This window comes from Parambassis ranga, chromosome 22 (assembly GCF_900634625.1).
Source record: "Parambassis ranga chromosome 22, fParRan2.1, whole genome shotgun sequence".
In the NCBI taxonomy this organism is placed as follows: domain Eukaryota; kingdom Metazoa; phylum Chordata; class Actinopteri; family Ambassidae; genus Parambassis; species Parambassis ranga.
In genome coordinates, this window is record NC_041042.1 from 17,533,409 (window position 1) to 17,554,966 (window position 21,558).

The window sequence follows — 21,558 nt, forward strand, 5'->3', positions numbered from 1 at the left end:
CACACACCTCTGTGCTGCCTCTGAGTCATACCGTCAGGCTGGCGGAAAGGAGAGAAGCACCCGCTCTTCGGGTCGAGTGATCATCTTCAAAGCATAGACGATCTCTGTTCACCATCGCCTAGCAACCAGAGACAACAGTGGCCGCCATTGCGCTGACATTAATGCTAATGTTAGCCTGCGAGCTAACCAGCTGCAAGGAAAACAAACCAGACTGAACAGCTTCTTTTTTCTTTTTCTTTTGAATTGAAAATGGTGAAACGCACTATACAGATATTTGGCCGCATTAGACCCACCAAGAAAAACACGGCGGTAAGTTTTAACGCTCCACATTTAGTTAAGCAGAAGTAGGCTAATAATACATGTTTGTTTATGTTAGCTAGTGTTAGCTAACTCATAACCTGCTGGTGTACTGTCCTTTAAACGTAATTGTCCTAACTTAGTTCGATATTGTATCGAGAGACAAAGGTAGTTGTTTAATTTTTAGCGTGGGAGAAGAACAGCTGTAACTTTGACATTTATGGTGGCTGCCTTCCATCAAGTGTCAAAATAAATCACTCAAGTGAACAAGAATGTAGCGTATCAGGGCCCTGGAACTGACACGCCTGAACGGAATGAAGGCTTTAAATTAACGTTTTTAATTACACACGTTCTTTTCCTGCTATGACTTGTAAATATACTGTAAAGAAGTTAGTCCATACAGGAGAGATACTAAACATTCAGGAAGGAAAGAATGATCAAAATAAAATGTGTATATTGGCTGCAAGTATTTGTTTGTAATGATTTTACTGAAAAAAAACAATGTTGAGTCAATATATTTTATTTTAGGGGGCAGATTAAAGCGGTTGCAACAAAATCAGGAGGTATAATGGTATCAGGACACTGACCCAGCTAAACGCAACATGGCATAAGACCGTGGCAAATACCAACATTCATTTTGCAATAATGTAAAACGTGGACTCATGTTTACTTGCTATTCTTTGAAGCCTCTTCCTACTGGACCCTCAGGTGGAGTCTGTAAGTTCATTCCCCTCAGAAAAGCCCCTACTAATGTATTAATGTTCTGAGCACAGAAGCTGATGGAAAACATAATCACATTACCTTACGGGTTTCTGTGGCACTTTTAGCCTCAGCTGACAATATCTACTGAAATGAAATGAGCACAGTCATCTCCTCGGGGCCCTTTTTGAGGTTCAGCTCATGTCCGTGAGAAGACGAAAAACAGCGGTAGTCAGAAGGCAATACTGCAGGCAGGTTGACAGTGAAAAACAATCCAATCATTTAGGTCTTATCTTTTATTCCTAAAGCCCCGAGGAACTGTAATTACATCAGTGTCCATTAGAAACATATGCCAGAACATATGCTGAAGCGTAGAAACAGAGGGTGGGGGTGTTTAGACTGACCCAGCCAACCTCACTTTATGTTGTAGAGCTCAGTGGTTTAATGCTCTGCAGTTTTCCTGCTCTCCCCCGAGGCACGGCTTTAGCTTTTGTTATCAGGGTTGAATTCACAGAACTTGCCTTTATTGTACACTGATCGTGATTACCTGCTTAGTTCTGTTGCTTTCCACTGGATAAATATATCATATATAATCCATCTTTGCAGCCTTTGATGTATAGCTTTTATGTTTACATTGGACAGCATTTATTATAACCCATAACAAAACACCATACAAACCTAAGCTACCAGATTTGTCCTGTGATAATAAACATTGTAGTATCCAGGAGGATTTTTATCTCCACACTGGAATAAGTGTAATGTTGTCTCTGGCTCCCTCAGGTGTACTCTGGTGGACAATGAGGAGTCGGCAGGTGGTACTTTGGAGTTTGTGGTACCCAGGGACTTGGCTGATGGCTTTGTTAATAACAAGAGAGAGCGCTACAAATTCAGGTAGAGTAACACAGAATCCCCATACCCCTGTTATATGTTGTACTAAAAATGGCACTCTTATTGCAACTTCGTCTCATAAAAGCAGCAAGAGCATTTCATTAATTATATAATTCATTCATTTTATTGAGAAAGATACCTTCATGCTGTCATCTGTTGTGTCTGTTTAACACTAGTAAATTTAGCTGTATGTTTAAATGCATGCAAATGGCCACCAAAAATATGGCAGATGACCTTATCTGCTCTTGATCTAAATGATATCTAAAGGCCCATATGTCCAAGATTGGCAAAACTATAAAAACAACATATAGAATTTAAGCCCTTGGGTTGCATTAAAAAAAACGTTTCCCATGAATGATTCATCCACCAGTTCTGTCAGTGAAGAGCCAGACCATCTGTTTAATGCTGGTAGTGAGAACTGCTGCCTTATATACCCTCTGGGCAGGGCCCGTGCCACGCTTCCAAGCCCTAAATTCACAGTTAGGGAGTCAGACAGCAGTGGACACCGAGAACCCTTAAAAACCACACAGTCTTATAATAGCCTGTGGAGGTTCCCTCGTGCCCTTATAGAAATAAAATCTCCACATTTAACAGCTTTAATGGGCGGATTCCTCTCACATCTCTCTCATCTTTTCTGTGGGATAAAACATGATGGTTTGAGAGTCCCGCTTTAGAAAACAGAATGACTGAACTCCTCCCTCATCCACTTGGGAAATTAAATACTTGCTGCCTTTTGTGCTTATTCAGATCTGCTGTGGGTAACAGTGCTGAGCCTTGGGTGTTTCAGATAAACCAGTAGTATATGTCTTTACCCTATGTTATGGTAATGAGATTTATAAAGAGTCCGATGTCCTGTTGTGTTTTCCTGTATGTGTCATAGTCGTACCATCTTTCTTCTTCTCTTCAGGTTCCAGAAAGTGTTCGATCAAGCAGTCAAACAAGAAGACATATTTGAAAACATAGCCAAACCAGTTGCAGACAGGTAACCTCTTACTCACACTGTATGAACAATAGGTAGTTATTCCAAACACTTTGCCACCAAACTACAACTGACTGATCACCTGTGCTCGGCAGTGTCCATCCTTTGTGCTGAGGTCAGGCCACACAGGCTCAGCCAGCCTTGTTGACAGGAAGTCAGTAAAGCTCAGCTTTCTTTAAGATGGAAATGGAGGGTGTCTGTGATTTTTGGCATGCATTACATACTAAAACCACTAAGTGGACTGAGCTGGCAGGCGGGATGGCACACTGTGCCATCATGAGTGTGAGAATGGTTTCAAAGCCACAACATAGGCCTATAGTATAGTTGTTCATTCATTTGGATTGTTGTTGTGTCAGTGTCATGTATGACAGAGAACCACATTATTAGACTTACCTGGTCAATGACGCATATCACCATATACACTCTATTCAATTTACTAGAATAAGTGTTAACTTTGGCTTGTTTGTAAATGTTAATCATGGTTTATTATTGATATGGTCATCAGATTGGTTTGATTTGTTGTGTTTTTATCAATCATCGATACAGCATAGCCTTTCAAAAATAAGAATAATAGTATAATTAGATTTCCTTTAATTTCCTATGATCAAATGTTGGTTGCTTTGTTGTTGTGTCGAACAAGGATCTTCCTCTCCTTCTCCTTGCCAAACGTCATCCTCCTGGCTCAGTTTAGCCCCCGCCGTCTCCTCCAGCATTCCACCCAGTCTTTTTAGTCACAACAATGAGGGCTATTTGTGGATTCCTACAAGGGCTTTGAATTATCTTTGCTATTAAGAGACATATAAACAACACAGTGAGATGTCTGGATCGCTTGACTAAGGACAAGAGTGTATTTAACCTGAGTCACTGACTGACTTGGGTATTAGGTTGCCCTCTTCAGCCAACCTTCAACAGTTCTCCCTTTGTTGTGGCAGATGGTAAACATCAGGTTAAAATGTTGCAGTCACAATCAGGCCATATGTTTTAGCATATCAATTTAAGCTTGGCGTCTTTTTGGTCTTTGATATTAGTATAATGTCTAGACAGTCTGGAGGACACAAGCCACCCTGTATAGCCATGACAAATCTGTCTCCTCCATCAGACATTTCTTAGTCCACTGTCACTTCCTTCCCCCCTCTGCACAATGCTTATTAGCACATGGTGATAATTCCTCCAAGTTTAAACCTGTTCAATTCAGTTGCTCCCTTTGTGGCTAAAGTGGCTTGCACAGCACACCACCCTGAGGATGTCCGTTTTTCGGAAGCTAAGCCGTGCTTGGCCTGGATAGTACTTGGATAATTTAACTGTTAAACCCCAAAATGTTGCCTCCAAAGATGACCAGAGCTATAGTCCAATAGCCATCCTAGAGAGAGTATTGACAGGTATCATGAAAGGCAATTTAGCCTGGACAGTTGTCAAGGCCGTGCAGTTTTGGAGACACTTTTAGTTAGAAGTCACTTTGAATTGAGGCAGTTTTGCTGTCACCGCACTATGCGCACAGACGCCTATCCTCTCAACTAGCAATAACTGTCAGGTTGTTGTTTTGGTTGGTACTCTGTCATACTTGGCACACTTCAAGTTCAGCCAAAAGCTCTAACTCGTTTACTTGCACACAAGTCTCTGTCTCTGCTGTGGTGTAACTGAAACCAGTCATTTTAACTCCAACACAGTAGTTTCAAAACAAACCAGCATTAATAGCTCTAGAGAGGAAGAGCCAGTGTAATGATGTTGGCCTGGCAAAGCAAACCATCTATCTGCTTTGTAATCCCATTTCATAAGGCTGTGAAACCTGTAGCCGGAGTTGAAAGAGGGATGGTGGTCTGTTCAGCTTCATTCTTAACAGTAATGCCTCAAAAGATTGAACATACAGCTTCTTATAAAAACATCAGGAAGAACAAGGATCTTATACAGGAAGAGTTGCCAATCTCCAGGAAAGCTGAGGTGTAAACAGGAACAAGCATTGGGAAACGCCCAAGCCTCAATGGCAGCGCCCAGGCCGCATCATTAGTACTGACATTAAGCTAAACACTGAGCCTGTGTCTTTTCTGCCCGCTGCCAATCACTGCTATGACTCACCCTAGATTAAATGGATGCCCAATGGCTGTCCAAGTCAGCCTCACCAACCACCATTTTCATGAGTGGACGTGGTGTTTTATATATACTGACATGCGTTTTTTTTTTTTTTCCTTCCACCCGTCTTATACAGGGTGTGGAATTGAACAGCTCACAGGAAAGGAAACCCACACGCTGCTCAAATACTGGGTCGGCAATTCTATTAGAATAAGTGAAAGGCTTAAGTTTGTTTATAATTCATCTCGAAAAATATAGTGTAAAGATATCATTTTCCTTGCAACTGGCAAGTCAGAGAACACAAAATGTATCCACACCTTTGATCCGAGCTCATGTGTCAGAGGCCTCTCTGTCATTTTACTATTACTTGCTGGTTTGTTTCCAAGACTACAAAACAGAGTTTTTTTAATGCCTATATAATGTACCTTATATTGGAAGCTCATTTCATTCAAACAGAACTAGATACCACTGGTTTCCACTGCCATGTACACATGCTGAAGAACGGCTCTGAGCCAGACCAAAATTTACCGGACCCTGAGTAGTTGAGTGGGCTTCGTGTCACGAGACATTCCTTCCTCACCGGCAGAACTCTGTCGCCATTGCAGCTCTTTGCTCCCTGACATCCCTTTCTGTGGATTTAAATTGTCAGATTCAATTGACTGACTCTTTGTGTCTACTTAGGACTACACTTGACAGTCTCTTGCAGTTTACAGGGCGGCTCTCAGGCTTTATGTAAAAATACGTGATATATCACCATAACATTTACAACATGACAAATCATAAAACCCAAATGAGCTTATCTCTACAATATCAGTTTACAGACACTTTTATTGTGAAAGGTTAAAGGTACTGTTAAATGTTATATTAACAAAATATTTCAGTTATCAGAATGAATAATTTCCCTAAAAATGTTATAAAGATGAGTGTCTATGGTGTGTGTGTCTGTGCAGTGTATTGGATGGCTATAATGGCACCATATTTGCATACGGCCAACGGGCAGTGGGAAGACCTTCACCATCACCGGAGGGCCAGAGCGTTACAGCGATCGTGGTATTATTCCTCGCACCCTCTCCTACCTGTATGAACGCTTCAGCCAGGTCAGCATGACATAAACACCGAGAGGAAAATGCATGCAGTTCAATTTTAGACGATGTGTTGTTATTTTTTTTTTTTTAGGATAGCAGCACAGTTTATACCACACACATCTCCTACCTGGAAATCTACAATGAGATGGGATATGACCTACTGGATTCACAACATGAAGCATCTCGCCTGGAGGATCTACCGTCAGTGTTCTTTTTTTGTTTCCTCAGCGTTCTCTACACTTTTTTACTCCCAAAAAATGTCAACCAGTTCAATTTGGTGTGTACTACACCTTGAACTTATGCACTCTTAAATGATTGTTTCATTTATTTTAAAGCTGCAAAGACCAATGACCACTAAGTTCATTATTCTCCTAAACACTTGTGGTTTTTAGTCAAGTCATATTCAGCCATTTTTCAGCCTGGCTGGGAGTTACTGTGTGGTGAAATATGGAGACTGTAGTATTTACCAACCCACTACGACCTGCCAACTGACATAATGAGACTGTGGGACAGCAATGGATGCGGTCAACCTGGTGGCAGACCCCAACCACTTGAGTGGAGAGCAAGAGGGTCATGTGGAGAAATGGTTTCTTGTGGCCAGTCAGTGTAGCCAGTCAGCTTTTTTTGTGTCCTTGTACCTCTTTTCCCTGCTGATTCCTCGTTTGTCTTTTTTGCTAATTCTTTCGGACAGTCCATCCTTTTAGTGTGTAATTATAAATTCCATCTGTGTGGGCTCTGTCTGTCTATGATCTTTTTTTTCCTTTCCTTGTCTCTTTTTGTCAAACTTGTACTAAAGTAGGCGCGACATCGCCTTTGTGCATCATTTTGGTGTTTGTCCTATATTTTCATGTACCAGTTCCATTTAAGTTTCTTCGCTCCTTTCACAGAGGATCCAGCTCAAGGTTAGATACCCACAAATCACAGTCTTCTGGAAATAGACAGTGCCCGTTGTTACCATGCTGTAGCCACACTTGCTGATTCAAGGAGAAGCTGTGGCCCTGACAAATTTCTCTCTTTGACTGGTCTGCTTCTCTCTGCTTTTATACTGCTTATAGCACCCCTTCTCCCCATTCAATGTTTTACATTGTGTGTGTTTTGTAAAAATAACCAGGACAAACAGTCTAATCACAAGTTTTGGTTTTATCAAACCAACTCAATTACTACATGTGTACAACATAATTATCAGCAGTTTTCTCCAGTCATTCCACCCTCTTTCACATGTCAGTCCAGTAGCTGTGCTGTCACAAACCCTGGTGGATGGAAATCAAGATGATAGTAGTAATTTCAGCCCCATGTGTTACAGCAGGCTGTATGACAGAGTGCCTGGTGTGGGTACAGACCAATCACCTATTTGTTTGTAAAAGCAAATTCTGTCTGTTATCATGTTACAAACCTCCCAGATAGACAAAGCACGTATCAAACCCACACAGTCCTACACATGTGGTTTGCTTATATTTAGAGCTGAGCAGCACCAAGGCGATGGGAGGGAGAGAGATGACATCACTGGCATACTTGTTTATTTTAATTCTTTAATGTTTGTCCTATACTACAGTGTCATGAAGTGGGTTACTTACACACTCACAATAGTAGCTCAATAGTGTCCCTTATTAACCTATAATCCATGTCATGGATGTAGGAGGAAGCTGGAGTACCCAGAGAAAACCTACGCAGGCATGGGGAGAATTTCACACAGAAAGACCCCAGCCAGATCTGAACCAGGAGCCGCTTCATCACCATACCACCCTCACATTGTATTTTTTTTTCTTTAGAAAAGTAATGATCATGGAGGATCCAGACCAGAACATCCATCTCAGGAAACCTGTCTCTGCAGCAGTCAGCGAACGAGGAAGAGGCCCTGAACCTGCTCTTCCTAGGTGACACTAATCGAATGATTGCAGAGGTAAGAAAAAAAAAGCATGCATGAAGTGACTTTCCACTTTTTCACTCAGTCACCATGCAGCATTCTTAGTAAGGATTGTTGACAGCAAGCAGAAATACCACTGACCACTCCCAGGATAAGTGGCATGAAGGGCATTTTTTTTATCCACAAATGCAATATCTATTCTAAAAGGTACCTTAAGACCCTTCTAAAATATTATTTTGGTCCCCTGTGGTCCCTTTTACACGTTTTCCCTGTAAAACCAAGCATTCTCTCTGTAATTTCTGTTTATGTTGTGGTGTTTTTTTCTACAACTCAGTCACCCAGGCTCCACACGCTGATGAGATATGTGGTGGGTCAGCTATTGGGTTGTAACCTGAGGTTTGGAGCACAGGGCTGATCTCACCTTGTTTACTCTTGTTGCTTGTTTTTTAAGTAAATAACAGACAGTAAAAGTGAACTGGATAATCACATTTAAACCAGAGACTAGCTTTTCATTTTTTGACGAGTATGTACGTCAGGTTTGATGTGGCTGGAATCTTCCATGAAACAAAACCAGTGCAGAAATATGGTAGTTGGGGATTCAAGATGGAAATTCTCTGCAGCTCTGAAAGGGATTTAGTACACATCTATTGCAATGTAAGTAACTGCGCTGAACCTAGCTCTTCACCAAAACAATATTGCAGTTGTTTGCACCCAGCGCTCCCAGTGTCTGCTGTAAAACCTTTGGGATATTTCAATGAAAACATGTTCTTGGATGTTACATTTTCAAACACTATGGGGTTACACAGTGAAGCCCAGTGAGCCCACCCACACTTGACTTTTTGATGACTCTTCAGCACAACAAATTCTCTCTTGAGGCTAAAGCAAACAAAGAGCCGTCAACATGGTGAATTTATCACTGCCAGAATCATCCCAGAAGCCCTTGCTCCACCTAGACTTCCAATAAAGTCAGCAGCAATGATCTCTTTCTTCTCTTGCTCCCATAAGGATAAAGTTGACTCCATCCATTCACAGCACACTCAGCAGAACATGAGCTCACTAGCTTTGAGACATGGCAGTCCCCTCCACAGTTTTATTGGATAGGAAATAAAATAAACCTTTCAACTTTCTCACCCTTGCTTGAACTTCATCAGGCAACATTTCTCAGATCTTGTCTTTGCGCCTCTGCTTGGATACATGGATGCACCAAGCAGAGATGCACCACCATTTTCCCCCTCTTCTACCTGCCTCAGACACGAAAGCAAAGCCCGAAGTCAAACTTCATTGTTAAAGTTTTGAATTGGAAGTCTCTTAGTGTTTCACAGTTTGTAGCAGCAGATTGCCTCTTTCTGCTGATCCACTGCATGTGGTCAGTGTGTGGTCCCTGTAAGATCAACATGAGGTCACTTTACTACACAGGAGAGGAAATGACTTCCAGCGACGTTACATTGTCTCAATGTTTTTTTTCCACAGCTAAGACATATTTGATGCCCCTGTGTGGACCGTATCCTCGGCACTACTTGATGTGCCCCTGCCTGTACTTTCTGCTGACTTAATCTTTTGTCCAACCAAACTTAGCCAAACAGTCCCTCGGTGCTCAGTCCTGATAAAAGTCTTGGAAAAAAAAGAACACAATGACACTCAGAGATAAGAGCCAACAGTCATTTCTTATCTATAGGCAGCTTCACATGAAGACTTTTAACTGTCGTGAGATTTTCAGTACTATTCCACTATACACCACCTTTCCTCATCCATCAACATTCAATAACCAATAAGGTGTGTACTGTTAAAAACTTAAATGTAGGCCCTTTAAAGAAGCCTATGGCTACAGTACACCTTTGTTTCCTCTCAGATCTGTAAACAAGTTGCATGACATAGATTGCAGTTGATTCCCTTCCTTGTGACATGTCCTGCTCATTTAGATCAGATCTGGTGGGAGTTCTTGTCACTGCCATTTTCAAGTCTCCATAGATTTTTAATAGGACTTCAGTCTGAGTCTTGCATGGGACACTAAAGGATAGTCAGAGACTTGTCTCAAAGATAACCCAGGCTGTGTCTTTGATTCACTCCTTTGCTGTCTGGATCATGTATCTCCCATAACCATCTCTAATTTCTGACCCTCCTCCCTGTTCCTACAGGGAAGTGCTCCCATAGCATCAGAATCAGAAATAGTTTATTAATCCCAGGGGAAAATTGCTTGCATTCCAGGTGCTCCATGCATACTGCATAGTCTGACCATCCAGTCCCTTTTAACTATCCACTTTCAGTGTTATTTCTTTGGACATACTAGTTTTTTTAGAAAGCTTAATACTGCCACCATTGTGTTTGACTGTCGGAACCTTGTTCTTCTTATACACCTCTCCTGTCTCCAATCAAAGGCAACAAAGAGCTCTAATTTTGTTTCATCTGTCTAAATGGCACACGTCCAGTATGTGTAATCTTTCCCTAGCATACTTTTATACTGCTTTATTCACCAGTGTTATGGCAGTTGTTGTAGGCTCTTTAGACACATCTCTCACTTTTCTTTTTTTTCGTTGCCTCTGCCATTACCTCTGCCAGTCTTGTTCTGCACCATATTTTCATACGACATGCTAATATTTCTGTCTCCAACTGTACAGGTGGAATTCATCACATTAGCAAGGTCATGTTTCCTTAAGTTACCGTCTACAGATCGTGTTTGCTTTCTAAAGTGAGAAAGTGATTTATTGTGAGTTGTATAGTTGAAAAGCTGACATACACACAATAGTTTAGTTTGAAAAGTATTCAAATCTACACAAGTAGCACACCTGCACTATATTTGTCATCCCTGGCCAACAAGGACCACCTCATATTACTTTAAGGGAGAGCCTATATGTGCGGAGTGAAGGGAATTTGGACTGAGGAAAGAGATGACAGCAGTGGGTTAAGATAGTGAAAGATCTGTCATAAGCTGTCAAGACCCTAACAAGCAAGTGTTGGCACATTCACGCCAACAACATGCTAGGGTCAGAGCACCTTTGTGGCATGAATGGCCTAAGTGTGTCCATGATGATGTTTTTAAGCAGAGAGAAAAAGTGAGTCATGTCTGTATCTTTGCTCAATGGCTGTTCCAGGAATCTCATTCACAATAAGAAGCTAATCCAAGTCGAGATGTACTACACATTTATCATCAGGGCAACCCTTCTATTTTAATTAAATGCTGCTATTTACAACCACTACCCTCTGTTTTTGGTTCCAATGCCACGAACAAAATACATAGAAGTGCTGATGCTCAGTAATATTTCAGTAAATGTCCATTTCCTGTGTTTACTCTCTCAGTGTGGGTATCATGAGTAACCCATCCTTTTCTAGTTAATAAAACTTGTTTGTTCAGAGTGACTCATGTTCTATATTTGTCTCCTCCTGGTCTCAACCTGACTTCTGCCGTTTCACTGACCATCTGAAAAGCAGCCTTAGCTTTTGTAAAAGCCACCACCATGTGTTTACCGCTCATCGGTTACACATGGTGCTGCTTTGATCTCCAAACCACTGGGAGCAAGGAAAAACAAGAATCAAAGGAAACGTGTTTTCTGTTGTTTGAATATGGGAAATACCACAGAGAAAGAAAAATGAACCTTTTTTTTGTTTCCACCATGTGTGTTTTAGAATTCGGAATACTCTCACACAAACATAACTCTTTTTGTCTTTCGCAGACTCCCATGAACCAGGCGTCCACTCGTTCCCACTGTATTTTTACAGTGCACCTATGCAGGCGCGAGCCAGGCTCGGCCACAGTGCGCAGATCCAAGCTTCACCTGGTGGACCTGGCTGGATCGGATAGAGTTAGCAAGACTGGTCTGAATGGGCAGCTGCTCACTGAAGCCAAGTTCATCAACCTGTCCCTTCACTACTTAGAACAGGTAGAGACTGCCTGACTTTAATCATAATTTGATTTATGTCAGAAAACCTTGATTTACTTGAGAAACATTTACTGAACAACACACTTAACCCTACTTTGCTCCTGGTGGTTGCACCATTCGTGTAACCCTATTCAACAACTGTACTATTCCACATTATGGCAAAAACTACTCAACAAAGTGCAGAGGAATGGCCATCATAATTTTAAGGCACAGTAAATTGCTAAACTATTACCAAAATTAACACAGGCTACCATGAGGACCAAATAATGAAAGTAATATCCAGGTTTGTTTGAGTTACTTTAGAAATCAGCACCTCCACCTCATTTGACATCAGTGTTTGTCAGGGACCAACTCTACATCAACTGTTTATAGGAAACTGTCGGATTCAGCCCTTCATGACTGAACCACCAAGAATCCACTACTGAGTGAGAAAAGGAGAACTGGTAGAACCAAGACAGCATTGGTGTCAGATTCCTGGCTCTAGTCTTTGTGAACTTGATTGGATGATATTGTCATAGGAATGGAAGGACTTTTCTGATGGGAGTGTTAAAGTTGTGTTTAGAATGGTTTCAGCTTATTGTGTTTTTGAGCAAACAAAAAGTTGATGAAGGGACTCCCTGTAGAGTGTTTCAAATGAATTTTAGGTGATCAGGATGCTGTTGGAGAATATACATAATAGTTTGCAAAATGTTACTAAAAAACATTTTAAACTAATTTAAAATGCTCTAGTGTGTCCAAAGCTTGGACTTGTGCAGGTCTTGTTTTCATTGCTTTCTTCTGTAGGTGATCATCGCGCTGTCGGAGAAGAACCGCTCCCATATTCCTTATAGAAACTCCATGTTAACATCTGTGCTGAGGGACGGCCTCGGAGGCAACTGCATGACCACCATGATCGCCACTATGGCAGTCGACAATTGGAACATTGATGTAAGGATGGACACACAAAGAGGACGTATCTCTGCCAGAAAGGAATATTACAATATTCTGCCCAGAAAAATTTTTATTGTAAAGTAATAAGGAGCATTTGTTTTCTCTGTCGTGCAATGAAGGGAAACGCTGACATATTGTTCTAAATGGTTTTTCCTCAGGAATCCATCTCTACGTGCCGCTTCGCTCAGCGTGTGGCTCTCATCAAGAATGAGGCGATATTGAATGAAGAACTGGATCCTGCCCTGGTGAGCCAGCCAGACACTCACAGTGCTTCACCACTCACTACAAAATACCAAAGCTCAGCCACACAGCCATGCCACAGAAGCATGACTTAATGTGCTGTTTTATTACAGCCAGACCCTCCTCATAGCTTCCAGACCTTAACATTGATCAGAGAATGAAGTGCAGTGAGAATCCAGCTTCTAAATGTAACGAAGTGTAACCCATCATGCGCTTAAGTGTCCTCTTTAGGTTTCCAGCACCAGAATTATATTTTCCAGAAGCAGCTTTTTTACCTTCAGCACATGGACACCCGGCTGTACTGTGATATTTAGACTGCTTGCTATGTCCTGTGTTTTTCTTTTTCTGCATCTGTTTACAGTATTCCAGTCCTGTTTTGGCATATTTTGTCCCAGAATCTCACAGGCACATGAGAATCCATCCAGCTGGAGACTATATGTCTTTACACACATTCATGCAAAGAAGCACAAACTGCATGCATGTGGTCACACGGAGCAGTTCCGGCCCACATGTAGAGCTGAGGACAGAGTCTGTTTACGCTCAGTAATTTTATTTAGTATGGTTACATTTATTTTAGTGACTTTGAGAGAACGCCAGACAAGACTAGAAAAAAACCCACACTTGTGTGTAACCCTCTGCTTTATACTTATCAGTATCACGTTTTCCCCCTTATTGTTGTTCTTCAGGAAGCAGACATGCTAGCTGTTAAAAGGGCCTAGCGGGGTACACACTGTAAGTCATCACAGCTATATTCACTTCCTCTGCTCCCACCCAGCTCAACTGCTACTGTATTACTGCTACTGAGTCTTTGGCTGGCCACTTGCAAACCCTACAGAGGTATTTTTAAGAGAGTCTGCGGCCGACTCAGTAATTGTGACAGTGTCTGGCTGCTCCCAACTGGGTCCGGCACAGTTACAGCTGCAGGCAAATCCAAACTCCATGGGCAAACTTCTTGTCTCTGTTTATGGATTTTTAGTGTGTTTCTTATTTAGTAATTGCTCCTGTCTCTCCCTGGATTTCAGAAGACAAAAAAAGGAAAGCCAGCAGCAGCATAGTGTGCAGATTAGAATGATGTCATTTATTGTGGTTTGAGGTGACAGTGAGGGTTTTTCTAAAGGCATGGCCGTGTATTAGACTTGCTGGCAAATGTGGTAATTGATTAGTTTGCTTTCCACTGTTATATTTTGCATCACCTAGACCACACACTGTCTTTACTGTAGCCTACAGGCTACTAAATGCATTTGCATTAAGCATGCATTAAGCCTGAGCAGCAGGAAACCAGCCAGACCAGACAAAACATTTAACAAGTCTCTCGTGGACAGAGAAAGAATGAGGTGTTGAAAATGACCTGTGATCATAATGAAGTCAGCCACAGCAGTGACCGCCGCACCATATAAGGCTGGCTCACAGAGCACTAAGGTCAGGGTTACTGCTTCATTTAATCCAGGCTAATCATGGCCTGCATTCATCAGGGGAGATTGTTAAATTGTTGGATTTTCACCTAACTTATAGTGAAATTCAAAGGCTGCCGCTCTGGTTAGTGCATACCTGTGAATCAAACAGAAGCCTGATTATCACCAACCAGAGAGACATGTTTAAGAAGCGGGTGTGAACATTCCAGCAGTTAGCTGCTTTCTTTGGGTCCCTCAAAGCATCTAAGATTGGGAGCTAGTGGAGTCCCTTTCTTTGCTAAGCAGTGCCATAACTGGAACACAGGCCATGTGTTATCATTTTGTTGTGCAGGTTAAAAGCCTAGCCTATGTTTAGGGGTAATGGGAAACTATGCCCACTCTCCCATCATAAAAAGAGGCCCCATAATTGCAGCATGTTTGTGAGTGGCATTGTACATTATATTGTACATGTGCATTTAAAGTGTAACCTGTGGTTATACTGCAGTGCTCACAGTTTACAGGATGCATGGTATTTACAATATTCTGTGTGTTTGTCAGCAGTGATATATGTACTCAGTCTCCACACTGACATGGATTTCCATAGGAGATTTGCTGACATCATCAGTCACATGGTCTGAGTCAGTTTTTTTTGTTTTGTTTTTTTAATTCAGAGTGTATGGAAGCCTGCCGTGGCACTGTGGTACCAGTGTGGGCTTGGCGCTCTGAAATAGCATGCACAAATCCGCTGACCAACAAGTGGTGGTCAGCATCTGAGGATGCAGCTGGGAGAATTACATCAGACCAAGGCTTCCAAAAAAACACACACAAAAAAAAAAGATACAAGGGAGCGGCTCCTGGCGGCTATCATATTCAAAGTTAAAACATACGATACGGGGTGGATTAAGGGCAAACGCTTCGTTTCGCTAAGTGGCACATTCCCAAAACCACACAACAGGTCTGCTTCTTCTCAGGAGCATCTTGCGTTGACAGTATCTGACTGCCTGACATTCTCTGGCTTTCCGAGAAGACCATGTTTCTGCTGGAAAAGGCAACGCTGCGCTAGTGTTAGATCACACAGTCTGACCTTTGACCTTGATTTACTTCATACTGACCTTTGGCTTTTTAGCAAGTTTGTGTCAGGAATGTTCTTGTGTGACTATTACACACAGATGCTGTTTTTCTGCTGTATTTGCTCTTTGCCGCCAGCGCAGTTCCAGCCAGTCTGCCTTTTTTTTTAAATGGTGATATTTATGAGAATGTGACAAAAAGAACAATAGCCACTTGTCTTTTTAGTTGGGTTTATGTGCCATTGCATGGTGTCATTTAAGCAGGATTTTTATGACAACTGGTCTGGCTTCCTTTCAATAATTATACAATCCACTGATTTTGGTTTGTGCCCCATTTTCCCTACCATGAACATGAAATTACATGTCTGTGTTTAGCTGTAGACTGTGGATCTCCTACTTTTTGAACGGATTTGGCGAATGTTTAAATGACTTTTTAACATCCTTATTTTTACCTTGTCTGTATGTGGCCCTGTTTTAATTAGTTTTAAGTCAAAATCATTGATTGAACAACAGTTTTTTTACTGTACTATTATTTGTTTAGCAAAAATGAAGCCACAAGGCAAAAAACAAAGTGCCCAATGATTCAATAGCTTGTAGATAGACCTAAAGCAGCTATAACTTAAAGTGATGGTTTCTTGTATGACTTTATCAGTCTCTCACATTGTTGTGTAGGAAGTTTGATCCATTCTTCTTCACAGCATTGTTTCAGTTCATTGAGGTTTTGGGGCATTCACTTATGAATGGACCTCTTAAAGTCCCACCGCAGTGTTTCAGTTGAGGTCTGGACTTTGACTAGACCATTCCAAAACCTTGATTCATTTATTTTTCAGTCATTCTGATGTACTGCCAGACAGATTGCATGGTCTGATCTTGGGGTGAATTATCCAGGACGTCCACTCCTGTGAAGATTGACAGCTGTCTAGAATGTTTTCCACTTGTGAATAATCTTTCTCACAAAGTTGAACTCCAAATAGTTTGAAATGGTTTTATAATTCTTTGCAGATTGATGTGCAGCTACAGTTGCTTCTCTAACACCATTGTTTATGTCTTTCTCTCTCACACACACCTGAATGTTTCAGAGCAGCAAACTGCCCAAACGTCTGTTTGAAATCCATAGGATTTGCTGCTGATGATCAGTTCATCAAGGACTGATCATCAGCAGCACCTGCTGCAGCTCACAATCAAATCCTATGGAAGCAGAAAGTGGAGATGCAGTTTCTTTCTTCCTTATTATAATGGCACAGTGAAAAACGTTACATGTTGTTTAAGGTTGCATTCGCCTCATACTAAAACCTGCTGTGATCAGATATTTTTGTACTATGTTTTTACATAAACATAGGATTAGAGAGGGGGAAAAAAAACTGCTGGCACGCTACTTGTAAATGCACAGCATCACATCAAGGGCATATGTGGGCTGACCTCTAACCTCCTGCTCCTCGGGTGGACCAGGAGATTTAGGATTTAATCTGTCTGAACAGTTTTGCTCATGCTGCTGCATGAACATCAAAGAAATCAATTTGAGAGGCTCAGTTAGTGATAAAGAGAACTTCACATTTCTATTTTATAATAACATGAAACATCTACTTAATCGTTCTGTGTAATGGGACATCTGTTTTGGTCAAATAATTATGATTAAAGCCAGAGTTGTAATAATGTTGTTCTCACAGAGTATCTGCTAGCAAGATGCTAACTAATCCCGTCCTGGATTGACATGAAGCTTCTTAGACTGCCCTCTCTTTGTAGAGACATTTTCATCTCTTATATGCCTTTTTTTGTTTATCAAATCATGTGTTTAGTCACAAAATGTGTTTAGTCACATTATCTCTCATCAATCAGGATTTTTGACATTAATGCACATTCCTGCTGCTGCTGTATTTCTTTCTTTTTTCTTTTTTCTTTCCAAAATTGGCTATCTGAGTTCTATTTAAGAAGCTATGTCTGGGCATGGTGAGAGGGTTTTCTTTTTTTACATACAGTGTAACCAGACCCGGACATTGGTTAGTAACAGCAGCACCAGCCTGTTGGCACACTGTGGAAAGCCTTTACCAAACACGTGTGGACAGACAGCAGCAGAAGGTTTTATGTGTTCCATTTTTCCTTTTTTTTGCCACCATAGCTGTTTAATGCTACTTTATGTTTTGCCTCCTGCATTTTTGTACTTGTCTGGATCCATTTAAGTTTGTCCTCAAAATCCTTTCGCAAGATAAGCCACAAGATCTTTTTCAGTAGGGTTGTCTCATCACTTGGCAGCAGTAAAAAAAAAAAGCCTCCGTCGTGGTTGTGCTGGCTGTTTTTGTTTGGTACTTTGGTAATGTGTCCATTTTTACACATGTATGATCACACATGGGAAACTAAAACCCTGCTTTTGTGTGTGTGTGTGTGTTTTTCAGATGATTACACGTTTGAAAAGGGAGGTGGTGTTATTAAAGGAAGAGCTGGCCATGGTGACGGGGGAGCAGAGAAATGACCAGCTCACTGCAGAGGAGATCCAGAAGTATGTCACAATCTAATACTTTTAATCCAGTCAGCATATCATTGTGATGCAGATGTTAAACTATGAGAGCAAGGACTTTTGTGCAGTATGTATGTATAAATCTTAGTTGAATTGTAGATTGTATTAGTAATGTTTAAACCCACAGATTCCTGGGGAAATATGTCCCATGATTTATAAGTGTTTGGGGTTTGCCTAAAGTACCTACATAACTCATGCTGTTGGCTATGCATCGATGCTGATTTGAAGCTTCATTCACTGAGGCTTAACCAGATGTAATAGAGTTTCCCATGACTGTCCAAGCCAGCGCTGCTTTATTTCTGCTCTTATACTCAAGTGTAAGAGGGACCCAGGCAGTCAGGGCCAGAGTTCAGGCCAGAGGTTCCATGGAGGCCCTGGCAGATCTCCATTCCTGTGCTGATGTATTTCCCGTGCTTTGGCCTCTTTAGTTGGCCTTTTTATGATTTCCTCTCTTACCCGGTGATTATTTCCCCCTGTTTGTGGTCAGTCTCACACTGGGAACCTTTAATGATGTCTGTTGTGACCACATTCGCTGGACATGCTAATTTTTTTATTTTTTTTTGTTGCCGTTTCCTCTCCAGTATTTGCTTTGACTCATCCCCCCATGCTGATTGATTGCACATATCCAGGTTTATTTACTGCCACATCCCCCAAAACATGCTGCTTTTTGACTTTCCAGAGTATTTTACTGTGTTTTATAAAATACAAGCACAAGTTGGATTCATTTTTTATTCTACTTTCAAATCTTGGCATACCAGTTTGAAAGCTGTTTTTTTATTTTCTCTCACATGTTATCAAAGGGCATTCTCCAAAACTTTATATATTATATTATACACAAACCGCTAATGTCTCACAGGACCCTGAAACAAGACCACTACGTTTGTCCTGCATCATGTAAACCTGCCGTGTTTTTTGTTGAGCATGTAATAATAGGAAAACCGCACATTGTTGTGCCTACATTGGATCTGTCTGGATGCCTCCTAGTCTTTTCCAGCAGCCGCTTCCAGATCTTGAAGAATGAATGTTTAGACTATGGTTTAATTAAGGTTTATCAACAGGCCGGCCAGGTGAAACGAACAGATGTTTAACCTGCTCAAATATTGATCTTGATTGTCTATTGTGCAAGTGTGATGGAGGAGGTGGAATGTAACGTAGGATTATTAAGAAATCACTAAGTGTGTTTATGCCTGTGTGTTTAGGTTGGAAGGGCTAGTCCAAGCTTTTCTAGCTGTCCCTGATCCAGATGTGACTCTGTCATTGGGACCAGACATGAGAAAAATCCAGCACTGTTTCTCCCTGTTGAAGGTAATAACACCCAGGTTTGATGTTACAGTCAACAAATATGTCTTTCTCTGATCCCTCCATGCTTCAGTGCAACAGTGCCCACCTGGCGATCACTTCTCCTAAATAGCTCCCCCTACTGTCTTCCTCAGAGAGATGCTTTACTGTAAATGTTGGCACTTACTGTCTTATTAGATTGTTTGTAAATGTATCACCTTCATTTTTTTTGGAATAGCTAATCATCACATCCCAAATAGAAAGAGTCATTAAAATGTATGTAGCTTGTGTAGAATGGGGCTGGGTTTCCCACAGCCTGACTTAAAGATAGACGTGCTGTTTCTTAGTTATTTGTCATCTAATTAGATACAAGGTGTAATGTTGACATGGCCTCCCTAATGTCTGTGTTTGACCTGATCCTCACAAGAATTTACTATAGAAAAGAAAGACTTTGAAGATTTGTTGCATATTTTTCACATTTCTAAACTGAATAATAAATTGAAAGATAAAAAAAATCACAATATCGGCAGTAGAAAAAAAAACATACTTGCTAAGCTTGAAGTATTTTTATCCATCTGTGAAAATGACTTTAAAGCTTGGTATGCCCTGGCCGTTGCTGTATTGGCAGTTCCTAACTAAGATAGGCCATTTCCTTAGTAGATATATGGACTTTATGTGCGCATCGTGGTAAATACATTTGGGTAGAATATTAAACCATGTGTGCGTGTCTAATCCATAAATTCTGGGTCATAAAGAATTACATACAGTATTTAATAGTTAATGCTCAGACTAAAATAACCATATCGGTGCTTACTGCAATTGTTGCGTAAAAAAAGTCATGTTTGTGTTCCATGTGAATTTTTATAGTTTCAGGGCCCTGGGCATTATTTTGGTTTGGCTCTCAACTCAGTTTGTCAGTGGGGGCTGCCATGGAAAAACTTCGCACTTCCATTTCGTGTGCAGAATGTTGGTAAAAACAAAAACAAAACATAAATCCTAAAGGTGGTTGTTTTTGGAGAAAGGCAGATCAGTTTAGATATTACTCATTCATCATCTCTCAAACAGCAGTCGATGGTCCGGTGCTGCTAATGGGCAGAAGGGAAAACAGCGTGGTGTGCACGCTGTTCCTGGGCTCTGGTTTGGTTGGATTTGGAGCAGCCACCAGAAGCAGTTCCAGATCCCACTTAAATGTCTGTTTATCTCTCCTACAGTTTGTTATGATCCGCAAACTCTATCTCCTGTGCAGTTTACATTCCTCTGAGCATCACCCTAGTCACACTCCACTGATCCTGTCGGAATTTGTCTGGTTTGAATTTAGTTTCATCCCTCTTTGTTTTAAATGCCGGTTAGCTCTTCTATCCATGTCAGTGATGTTTCAGCACTTCATCTTTTCATCACTGCGACCCGTGTGACCCCAGTGTTAAGCTGAAATTATGTCATAAAATTGAAAATGAAACACGCCTCACCCCTCTTCTGTACCTTTCTCTCCTACAGTGTCTTCTCCATGTGGAAAAAGTCTAATCCTTTAACATGTTTCCCACCTGTCTTTAAACCTGGACTATCATTAAAATGTTAGTTATACTGCAGGCAGGAAAAAGACATTTCATTAATGTTTAGGGACCATCATGGAATTTAGAAGAGCATTACTTTCCATGGATGTTACCACAATGTATTTTCCAGTTTGTAGGGCATTAGATGTTTGTTTATAGTGTAGGTTTTTTCTTAAAAGCAAACCCAAAGGCAGCTGAAAGTGGGCTTCTGTCTCTTGTAGAACTTAAAAGAGCACCAAAGCAACAAATTTAGGTCATGGAAAGCCACAGGCTTACACATGGAAAGTCACAGTCACAGAAGAGAAGTTTGATTACATCATATAAAGGAATAACATAATTGAGTGAGTGTATCAGGATAGGCTATTTGATTGTTTATACAAATGTATATTTTATATTCAGCAGTATCTTTATGTTGTTTTTTGTTTTGGCAGATGATGATTCTGGATAAACAAGGTGGAAGAAACAGCTGTGGTGATGGGAAAGAGTCACCAGCAGCAAAAGCAAGGGTGGAAGAAATCCAAGATGACAGTCAAGTGGCCAAATTAAAGGAGATGCTGAAGCAGCGGGATAATGAGATCAGTATCCTTTGATATGTACAGACGGTAACACTAGGTGTCCAGGAGTTGAGCACACCGGTCAAGGTGATGCTTCACAGTTTGTAATCTGGGTTGGGCTAAAATGCATTGTACACACTAAAGGTGGGGTTAGGTGCACAGAGCCTTTGGGTGTAAACTCCCATAAGGATGATACTAGCATAGCACAAATGTGAGGATTTCTTTGAGAGGTTTTACCTCAGGCTTCTTAAGAGCTTTCGGTTTGTGTTTTGCTTTAGAACT

General features: G+C 41.1%; 1 protein-coding gene across 1 annotated transcript; it reads left to right on the top strand.

The window, feature by feature from the left end:
- Positions 1-249: 249 nt before the first annotated feature.
- On the top strand, positions 250-21,312 carry LOC114427672 (kinesin-like protein KIF6). Its single transcript, XM_028395856.1, is given in 14 exon segments — positions 250-333; positions 1,799-1,887; positions 2,792-2,866; positions 5,881-5,918; positions 5,921-6,027; positions 6,107-6,216; positions 7,785-7,830; positions 7,832-7,915; positions 11,548-11,754; positions 12,538-12,681; positions 12,843-12,929; positions 17,773-17,876; positions 19,094-19,199; positions 21,154-21,312. Coding segments are annotated over 14 exon segments (1,440 nt in total).
- Positions 21,313-21,558: the final 246 nt, after the last annotated feature.